Raw genomic sequence first — 11,493 nt, forward strand, 5'->3', positions numbered from 1 at the left:
TTCTGTCAGAGGAAAAATTACTTGGATTATTATTTTTAAATGTTGGCAGACATCGTTCGTTTAACCTAAGAAAAATATCACAGTTCGTTAAGTTCTCCGATTAAACTGCGTTATCTTAAGAAATGTTATATCTAAATAGGAGCGATGTAACGTAAAAATCCATATATCTTAAATATCGCGATTAACAAATTCTGACTTTATATCGTGACAATATCTTACAATATATATCAAGTTATTCCCCTTCATAGAATTTTTTAGTTGGAAATTCTGTTTATTTTTATTTTGAAATGTTGGTAGCTGTCGGGTAATATAAAATAAATTCTCTTAGTTAATTTTAAGAGTTTAGTTGGGTGATTAAACCGCTTAAATATGTGGAGTTGAGCATTATATCTTGGAGCATTGATATTTTTTTTAAATATTGTGATAGTATATTCTAACGATATATCGTAAATACCATGTACGAGAAATGTCTAGTACAAGATAATTATCAACAACGATAATTTCACTGATTATCGATAACGATGTTCGATAACGTTGTTCAATGTGATCTAATTAATTGAATTAAAATGTGAGTCTAAAAATTATCTTGAAAAATTGTTGAGTAGTTTTCAGGAACACCTTTTTTTTTGTTATTAAATATACGATATCGCCCTGCACTATATCAATTATTTCTTTTCCCTTGGGATTTGACTACAGTTTAATGCTAATTATCATCATTATTTTTTATATTAAAATCTGATATCGTTCAGCACTATTTAAATATTTTATCTTTCTCTTGGAAATAGGTTGAAACAGATAAAATTAAGCGACAACGGTTTATCATATAGCATCGATATTTTCAAACAATATATCGCTATATTTAAATTCTGATATTGTCTAACTCTAGCTATATCATTTTCTCTCTGAATTTGGCTATAATTAAAAGTTTAAACCAACTATCGTTTATTATAATGTCATACAGCATCGATATTTTCTAACGATATAGTGCGATATTAAAATTCCGATATGGCCCTGCTGTAGCCAGATCATTTTTATCTAAAACTAAATATCTATGCATTATAACATTTAGTGTACATATTTTAAAATCGATTCCCGAAATATCGCTGTTTCTAAGTTCCGATGTCGCCCAGTAATAGTTATATCATTTTATCTCTTGGAATTAGTCTATAATTGATAAAATTTCGCGAATATTCTTCGCTTATTTTTCCACTTCTTCACTTTACTTCATGAAATAGATCATCGTTTCGTCATCGCGCTGAGTAATTTTTCGTTACTGTCGCTGTCGTAAGAGAAGGAAGATCCGGAAATTTACGCGAGCAAGAGATATTGATAAACGATTTTTCTTCCTCTAAAAGGCATCATTAAAATAATATGGAAAGAGAGAAAGAAAAAAAAAAGGAAAACCCTCACTCTTTCTCTCTTTTCCCTTCTAGGTCTAAAATTCAAGCATATTTATCACCGACTTTACCACCGCTAATTCTTAATAATTACTACATAATATTCGAGGTGGAATATATTATATTAAAAATATTTTCTTTTTTTAAAAAAAAAACTGGTAAATGCGAAATCCTACCAGAACCCCAAGTCTTCCCCTGTCAATAGTGGTAGAGGTTTTCCCCCCATTCTGTTGGTAACCCCTAGCAACGAAACACGCCCAAATAGATTGAAGGGATTGAAGAGGAAGGGATGCTCAAGATCTGATCGAGATCTAGGATGATGCACTCCCTCATCGGGGGTGGGGGTGGGATAAATTGTCGTCCGGCGCCTTTCTGGCGTAATTCTATGTCTAGCTTGGGTTTCCAGAAATTTAGAATTCCTGAACACAATTCTTCCCCACACTATACTACCACCGCCACTCAGTTACCCAGTTTACACAACGGTTTGGGTTACGCTAATGTGTTTTCCCTTTGTGCAGAGTTAGGGAGGGAAGTGTGTGGGTGGGGGTCAGTTTTCTGTCCGTGTTTGATCGTGGACTTTGGCCAGCGATCTCCTTCGTGGTGTCAGTTTACGGATGAGTGTCTTCTAGCTCTGTATGGGGAAGTTTTGATAGAAGTGCTTGATTTTTATTTTTAGTTTTTCAATTTTTTTGTTTCTAGTGAAAAATTGAGTTTGAGGAGTTTCTACTCTATTTTGTGGTTATCGCTTGCTTGAGGTTTAGGAGAAATGAAGTAAAAAATGTCGCGGAAAATAGATTCTGGTGCTTTTTCTAAAATGTCCTTTTTTATTTTATTTTTTATAAAAATGGCGACAATTTGATTGATCTGGTATAAAGACAGTTTTACTGAAGTAATTTAATACTGCTTCTCCCCTTTAAAGTTTAATATTTAAATTAAATATGTCTGAAAAGTTTACATACTTAATTCGGTAAATTACGACAGAATATCAAATCAGACTGCAATTTCTGAGCTCAATGTTCTTTCCTTTCTTTTTCCCAATGGACTTCAAATGTATAGATTTAGGGTTTTATTAAGTGATTAGGGTTTCACTAATGTAATATAATATTAAACTCTTCCTTCCTTTAATATTTAAGTTAATAATTTTTAAAAAATTGCTTATTTTGTTTAACAAGGGAAAATATCGACAAGTAAGGCTATAAATTATCTTCCAACTCCTGAATGTTTTTTTCAAGAAAGATTTTTAGTGATGACAAAGTTATTGATCTGGAATATGTAAAGAGTTTTACTAAAATAATTTAATATTGTTTTGTTGTTTTCGTACGTTTAGCTTAAATTAAGGGTAGATGATCAAATTATGTTATAAATAAAGCACTAAGCGATATAAAATTAACTCTTTTTTTGTTTGTTAATATTTCATATTTACTATTACTGGATAGCATAGAATTAATTAATGCAAGCTGGCAGCAATAGTTTATGTGACTTTAATTCAATGATATATAAATAATTTCAAAATAAATCCAATTGCTAAATTATTAATTTTGTATTTATTTACAATTGTGTTAAAGTCACAAATTTTGTATTGCTCTCATAATTTTCTTATATGGTTTTTGTTCCACTGTAAGTACCACAAGCCTCAGATACTTAAGTTAGATTATCTTTTTTTCTTTCTTTTTTTCCCCTCTCATTGTATGTGATTTTGTCTTGCATTAAACACAATTTCTCCCATGTTTCATTTTATTTCCGTGAAATTTTTTATTTTGACTCCAGCCTTCCAAATTTTTCATTTAATCTAATTTATTATGTGATAAAAGTCAAATTTAGTTATTAAATAAAAATGAAATAATCATTTATAACACTATTAATTAACTTGGCAAAAGTAAATAACAGAAAAATGCAATGTTATTTTTTTCTAATTATTACATCTTAATAAATTATAATTAATCATATTATTTCATTTCATTTTATATTAAAGCTTATGTTTCTTTTTTTCTTTTTCTTTTTTTTTTATTAATTTTCCCCTAGTAAAAATCTTTTGAGCTTAAATCTGGATTATTAGGATTCCACAAGCAGTAAGTGATATCAAAGTGGGAAAAATTTTATTCACATAGACAGGTTGATCCACTTGAAAAAATTTGCTGTTGAGACTTACATTTAACAACTTCTTCTGTTTTGAGCAGTTTAGCAGTTTTTGATTATTATTTACAAATTAAATTAATTTTTTTGGTATGTTTTTGATTTTTATTATCTGTTTAAATTAAACATTAAGTACAAGCATTGTCAAATCTGGAAGGAAAAAAAATGCTGTAACTTGAAAGAAAATTATTTTTTAAGAAATTTAAATGATAATTAAACTTTTGGGTCATAAATAAAATAGAAAGTAATATCTTCAACTTTCTGGATTTCCTTTTTCTGGAAATTTTGTTAATTTTTACAAAAATCTTGTGCATATCCAAATGAAGTCTGTTTAAGGATTTAGCTTCCTTGTTAAGTATGTTTAGTGTTGAAAAGAAATTTTTAAGGCTATTGTATCCTGTTCCCATATTGTTATAAGGTACCCAATGAAAGCTTAGGAAGATTTTTTTAACTCGACAAGTGAAACAGTAATTTTCATTTAAAAATAACTCCATTCAGTGATTTTATTTGTTTTCTTCTTTTCTAAATTTACTCTATATCATAAACATCATCACTTTTAATTTAAAGGTAGTTTTTATTACCTTCAATTATTTTGACCACTTTACTTTCAATTTTTTGTTAATAATTTTTAAAGTGATTAACTTAATTGATATGTTAGCATGCTATATCCCTCCTCCCTCCAAAAAATATAAATAAATAAATGATTTGTTACTCAAAATTAAAGAATAAGGGAATACTTAAGCATAATGTTATTCTTGACAGATGCTAATCGCATCATCCATTGGTTGTGCACGTGTTATAGATACATCAATTCTATTATTCGAACAGCTTAACTGATTGTAGGTTCTACTGCTGTCTATCTATATTTGAAAATATGACTTTATTATACCTGGGCAATGTTGAAATGGTAGTAAGACGAGTATACTGGACAGTGACACTTAACTTTAAAAAAAAAAAATCAGTGTAGGGTATACCAGACAAAGCAGTAACACTTTAATCCCAAAATAAAAACATCATTCTAGGCATGTAGGATATATTGGGCAGTGCCACTAAACCTTTAAAAAAAAAAAAAAAAAAAAGTCATTAGTGTAGAGCAGTGTTTCCCAAAGTGTGGTACGCGTACCTCCAGGGGTACGGGAACAGTTTAACGGGGGTAAGCGTTCTTATCAAAATATCTTGTAACAAACGAAAGTTTTATTTAAAAACAAACCTAGCCATGAAAATTTACTATTACGTATTTTTCTATTGGCTATTTTTTGCAGTGTTAACAGTTAATAATTAGTGGTGTCAACAGCGGGGTTGTGATTTTTAACTTTTCTGCAATTTTTTTATAGTAAAAAGTACATTCAGTTTTTTATTAGTGGTACGCAGCATGACGAAAAATTTAGAAAGGGTACACAAAAGTCATAAGTTTGGGAAACACTGGTGTAGAGTATACCTGGCAATCAATGGCCTTCCCCCCTCCTTGTTCTGTTGCACCCAACTAGCTAGTGAAAAACTGCGCATATGCTAAGAAGAAAGAGGTGTGATTAGCCACTGTGCTTTTTTTTTAAAGTTTTATTTATTTTTTATCCATTTCAAATAGATTGGATAAATTTTATAAAATTTGAATTGCATAATATTGTTAATCTTGGATGAACAAGCACGGCACATTATTTGATGTCATTATTATTTATGACATGATTTTTAATATTAAAAAAATGTAGTTTTTAACGAAGCATAAACAAGGCATATAAGTGAATTTTTTTTATCTCTATAGCGTTATGCATTTTCATTCAGAATTGTTCTTATTTATCAATTACCTGTTAATTATTTTGCTTTTACTAAAATAGTTTTATTACAACGTCACTGATAATATTTAAAAAATGTATTGTTTGAAGAAAAAAAAGCTACAATCAGCATCTTTTTGTATTTCAGGTAGAATCGAAACAACACAATGTCGCTTTCTCTGACGGTCAGCATTGTGGACAAAAATGTCACCAAAACCATGCAGTTCGATCCGTCCACACAAGTATACGATGCTTGTCGAATTATACGAGAAAAATCCTCAGAAGGAGGCGAATCAGGACTAGGAGAATGTAAGTATTATCTCGTATTTCTTGATGTTCATATGCTTGTGAACATACTATTTTACTATTATTTTTGTTCTTGATCTTAAGACATTTTTCTGTTGAGACAGAATCTGTTAATGTAGCTGACAATCAAATATTCTGTCTCTTTTTCAAACTTTCCTAATTACACTGAGGAACAATATATGTATTTTTTTGTTGCATGAAATTTGTAACAGATCTTAGATATTTTGGTATCGCTGATTTCAAATCTGCTAGCTACAATTTTTTTTTAATGACATTTTTAGCCTACTTTTTATTGAAGTGTAAAAGTTTAAGAATGATATATTTATATAACATAGAGTTACGTAAATGTTGCTGCAAACTTCTAGGGGAGTTAGGGACATTATTATTTTTATTTTATAACTGTCATTAAAAAGCCGACCCAATTTTGTGTTTACAACTGCTAATGTTCAACTCCTGAAACAATACCCCCAGAGATATGATTTGCTATGGGAACATGGTGGATTTTGTGACTTGACAGATTTAATGTGCGTCACCATTTACTACACGGGGAGTCTTCGACCAGCAGGATCGAACCCACAATCTCTCGTACGTGGGACCAGTGCCCTACCAACCAGGCTATCCCAGCCTAGAGCACATTATTAGGATTAAAATTGTATAGGAACTCATACCTGTAAGTGTTGTCATGCTCCGATTGGTGTGATTTTCTATTATAAGTTATTTCTTTGTGCTCTTCTGAACAAGTCATAATGGGGAAGCATCCCAGAAGTGTATGATGACATGGGTTTCCTATACAATTTCAATCCTTATGAAATTGTATAACCCTGATGAAATTTCCTTTATTCCCCTAAACGATTTTGAAACATTTGCATGACCCCTTGTTATATATAATGTTTTTAACTTGTACATTTCGACAAAAATGTCCTTTTGAAAAATTTGGTATCTTTAGGAGCTTATTTCAGATTTGAAATCTTCACACCGGAATTAAGCAAGATCAAATATTTGTCTAAATGTAACAAAAACTTTGTTCCCCAGTGTTATTTAATAACACATACCTGCCAAGTCTCCTGTTTTTTTAACGAAGACTCCTGTATTTTAAGACTATCTCCTGTTTATCCGTATATTCTCACATTTTTCCATATTTGTTGAAGAAATTTTTAAAAAAAATTTTGGACGATAATATATACATTGATGGCAAAAATACTTCTCTCAATAGATGGTGCTATTGCCACTACTGCAGTATCTTGAGTGTTTATAGTTTAAATAATTATAAATAATGGTTTGAAAAATCTTCTTTAGAATAAGATTTATATACAAATCTTTTATTTCGCTATATGTAAGTGCTTATATTATTTTCAATTTTACTTACATGATTATGCATAATGTGATGCATCAGAACGTGTAGCCTACAAAATGTCGCTAGTAAAATCTCTGTTACTTTATTTCTCCAATGATGGAAGGTATGATAACATGATATTGACCATGAGAGTGTAATTATTGAATTGATTACATAATTTCAAAGCATAGAAATATCACTCAATGGTGGTTTTATCTACTGGATTTTACCTATTTCTCATGGTTTAATTAAAAATTCTTCTAGTTTTACCATTGTTTAGAATTTATTTTTTGAAATTTAGAATGATAACTAATGTGATCATATATTTTTCTCAATCTTCAGATTGAATATTAGGGGGATTTGGACCTTTGATTATTATTTTGTTGACCACTCATTTTTTTTACAACTTTATTATGTCATGTAAAATATGCTCCAATAAAGCTGTAATTTCATGTTTTAAATGCTTTTAGAATTTACCTATATAGTAAGATAAACAAAAGGAAGGATAAAAACAAGTCTTTAACCAAAATTCGCTGGCATTTAATATCAACTTTTAACTGGTTAATTTTTTTCATATCTTTTTCCTCCAACTTTGCATCATACTTCATAAATAATAATATTTTTATGTAAAAATGTTTTTATTTGCTCTAAAAATTTTGAAAAAAGTGTGCACATGGAATAAAAATTATTTAAAACATTTTGGTATCATTTTTTTTATGATTTGTTTTTCACCCAATAGCAATAGGGGGAATTTTTATTTATGTATTTTTTTGATCTTGTTAGGATAATGTTTAATGTGATTATCGCAACAGTAATTTTTTAATTCATTATAGTTAGTTATGAAAGTAACATCAGCGTCTAGGTTTTTCTGAGAGAGGTACCTATTTTGTGATAATTTAGACATAATTTGTGAAAATTAAGAATTATATTAAAAAATTAACACAAAAATATGGATTTATCGTTTCTTACGGGATACAAAAATAAAATTTTAAGAAGAAGTATTTTGTGAAACTACCGTTTTTTCTGAAGTTGAATTTGTGAAGGTACTGCTAAACGGTAGTAAATTTGGTCTGGACAGACCCTACATATACCAAATGTGAAAAATTTGTTTTATTTGTATTATTGTCAATCAGCAGTTTACTTAAGTAACAGGTTTGAAGCAGTATTTAAATTTGCTACTTGCAGTAACCTCATTATTTTTATGACTTTCAACCTTCATCAATTTTTTCAATTAGTTTTAATCAATTTCATTGACTTGAGCGAAACTGATTTTCTGTTTGGGTAAGAATGCTTCTGGAAATGCCCACTTTTATTAAGTGCAAACCAAAAAAGGGTTAGATGAAGTATCTTGAATATAATTATTGCTTTGTTAAACTAGCTAGTGCCCAATTTAGTTCCTAGTTATAGCTGTTTTGCTTATAACATTATTTGTAATTGTCTTAATAACTAATTTTATTATAAAATCTCAAAATTTCCATAAGTTTTATTGTTTACATGACTTCTGTTTTTAGTATTAGTTATCCATTTTAACTTCAACTGTGATTTTTTATCTGACTGGAGTACAGTTTTATGTTTTATTTACAAATTTATCTTTTTTATTCTTTATATTTTTTAATTTATATTTTAGTTCATATATCTATATACTTCGTAAATTCAAGGAAACATATTGATTTATTTTCATGATCAAATTCTAAGGTGCGTGCTAGAAAAATCATTTAATTAAATTAAAGAAATCTGAAATCTATTTCGAGAAAATCACGCTTTACATTTGAAGCTTTTATTAATAATTTATTTTGATCATCTTTGAATACAAGTTTCCATTCCTTAAATTTGCATTTAAATGAAGAAAAATGCGGAAGGTAGGAATAAGTTGAATTCACAAGTATGTTAGAAATGAATTGTTTTTCATTTTATCTATCTTTTATATATAGATACCTTTTTCTGTGTTTGCCTTATCGATTATAATTTTTCACACCAAAAAAATTTCATTTTCAATTTAATAAGTTAATTTAAACTCTGCTAGAAATGAATTATATATATATTTTTTTTAAAAAAAATGTCTCTTCTATCTTCAATAACAAAAGATAGTATTGCTTTTACTGATCTGATTTTAAGAGAAAAGTTAATCAAATCTTATGCATTTTTTGCAATTCAATTATTTTTTTTGATAAGCATTTATTTATTGATATTTATTCTAGGAGTTACCTTTTGTTTATTTCTTTTAATGATGTTAATTACTTTTGTTTTTCTTCCTGGATTCCTTTTTTCATTCATTAAGATAATGAATTTCATTAATTTAAAATGGCGATTTTGTTAAAAAGATAATGCTCTGTAATTGAGTTTCATATGTGATTTAATTAATACTTTTTTTTTAAGGAAAGTCTGTACCTATTTGCATTGTTTTTCTTTTTTAAATTATTAATAAAAATTTTATTTTATACTTTTTTTCCTTTTTTTATTTTCTCTATTTATATACATAACTCAGGGCTGTTTTGTGTGATAGTTTTTGTCTATTTATAAATATTATTGGCATCTTAAAATTGCATTACCTGTCCTTTAATGTTCTTGTTTTGATTGTCATTTCAAAAATTAATTTTCATTTATCAAAACAACCCTGACTTTACATAATCCTCATTTATTAACCAAAAAGTAAATAAATAATGATATTAATAGTTCATAGCTGAACTGGGATTTAAAAAAATACATATTATTAGGTTTAAGATCAAAATAGTTATTTTGTTTTCATTATTTTCTTAAATGTGGAAAAGAATAGTTTTCTTTATTTCTTTTCTTCAAAAAAATTGGAATGTAATAAATCTCATTGCAAACTTGTAGTAAATATTGGATTTAATTTTTAAAAAAATCCTAATTACAATTATAGGTAGTGTAAAATACCTTCTCCTAAACTGCTGCAAAGCTACAAAAAGTGTTAATTATAGTTATTACATAAATGCAATTTGATGTATTGAAATTTATTGCAAATGCAACTTGTATTGAGATATACTTAAAATTAGATAGTAACTGTAGAAATGTTTAATGAAATAAACTGATTATCTTTTTTAAGTTATAAAACTAAATGATTTTAAATATTTTTTTTTGCTATTATATGCCATTCAAAATGTTTTACAAACAAATAAAAGGTTAGCCAATGATTGCGGTTGTATTTTTGATATTGTTTACTTTAAAATTTTTCATTTAATCAAACATTTATTTTATTTTCAGCAAAAAATTATGGGCTATTTTTAGCAGATGAAGATCCAAAAAAAGGAGTTTGGTTAGAACCAGGAAGATCTCTAGAATATTATTTATTAAGGAATGGGGTAAGAGCCCTTTTTTAATTCATTACTGTTTAAAATTTTGCTTCTGTCAAAATTATTAAAGGATATGCATCATATTAGATTCTTCCTGTTTTCTTTTCTATTTTCTTCTTCTTTTTTTGTATTTATTTTTTAAAAAATGAGTGTAGAGCCCAAACAAGAATTATAAATAATAAAACAAGACATTTTGAGACTTCTTAGGAAAATGCATAACTTTGGATCCCTTTAGATTTTTGCCTCATTTACAGAAATCAATTATATAATTTTTTTGGAATTTCATTCCTGAAAAAATTTATAAAAATTTTATTGATTACCTTAATTTTTTTAATTTTTACCAGTTATATGTCACGTACACTGACTTTAGAGGTTTGTAATTTTGGGTTTGAATTTATCTTATTTTCTATAATTTAGATTTTGAGCCGCAGTGACTCAGGGTATAGAGCGTTTACATCTTAATAATGTGACGCAGGTTCGAATACCAGCCGTGGCTGTTGATTCAAATTCTCCCCCTGGCTCGCACCGATCACAGTGTGAATGTAAAATATCCTTAGTGATAGACGGATCATGAGTTAGATTCCCCTTGTTTTCAGGCTAACCAGGGGAGGTTTCCGTGTTTTTCTTCTCCATGTATAGCAAATGCGAGTTAGTTCCATGAAAAAGTCCTCCACAAAAGCAAATTTCTCCCAATACTTGATCCAGAAGTTCCTTTGTCTTCTGTGATGGGATAGGGGATCCTCCTAGAATTCCTGAAAAGCAGAACCCTGGGAAAATATCTCACTTTCCACTCCATAGTGAATATTCTGTAAGTGCGAACAATATAAGCAGGGAAATCTGTAATACACTACATTATTTGTAAAAATTTTATGTATCTTTTACAAGTAACATTAAAAAAATTACTATGTCAAAAAAGAAAAGAAAAATGAACAAAAACTTACATTGAGATGAAAATTTTTTCACTTTTATTTTCTTAGTGAAAAACAAACAAATATTTTAAAATATAGCTGAGAATTTTTATATTTGTAACAAAATATTACCTGTCTATAACATATTTTAATAATTCTTATGAGTAAAAAAATATTTATTAGAAATAAGTAATGGCTTGATTAAAAAGAAATTTCAGAATAATGTCAAATACAAAATGAAAAAAAAAAAAAAACCTCTTTTTTTTTTTTTTTTTTTTTTTTTTTTTTTTTTTTTTTTTTTTTTTTTTTTTTTTTTTTTTTTTTTTTTTTTTTTTT

At 28.0% G+C, this 11,493-nt stretch overlaps 1 protein-coding gene across 6 annotated transcripts in view; it reads left to right on the forward strand.

Annotated features, from left to right (window-relative positions):
- LOC107441879 (Talin_middle and talin-RS domain-containing protein rhea) overlaps positions 1–11,493 on the forward strand; it is a 407,839-nt gene that overhangs the window by 351,129 nt on the left and 45,217 nt on the right. For 5 of the 6 annotated variants that reach the window (XM_043048367.2, XM_071185656.1, XM_071185658.1 and 2 more), the window contains 2 exons: positions 5,448–5,608; positions 10,161–10,258. The exons of the other annotated variant lie outside the window; for it this stretch is intronic. In XM_043048367.2, the coding sequence (XP_042904301.1) occupies positions 5,467–5,608; positions 10,161–10,258 (240 nt within the window). In that variant the 5' untranslated portion in view covers positions 5,448–5,466. The remainder of the gene's footprint in view (positions 1–5,447; positions 5,609–10,160; positions 10,259–11,493) is intronic. 6 annotated transcript variants of the gene reach the window in all.

This window comes from Parasteatoda tepidariorum, chromosome 9 (genome assembly GCF_043381705.1).
Source record: "Parasteatoda tepidariorum isolate YZ-2023 chromosome 9, CAS_Ptep_4.0, whole genome shotgun sequence".
NCBI classification, from domain to species: Eukaryota; Metazoa; Arthropoda; class Arachnida; order Araneae; family Theridiidae; genus Parasteatoda; species Parasteatoda tepidariorum.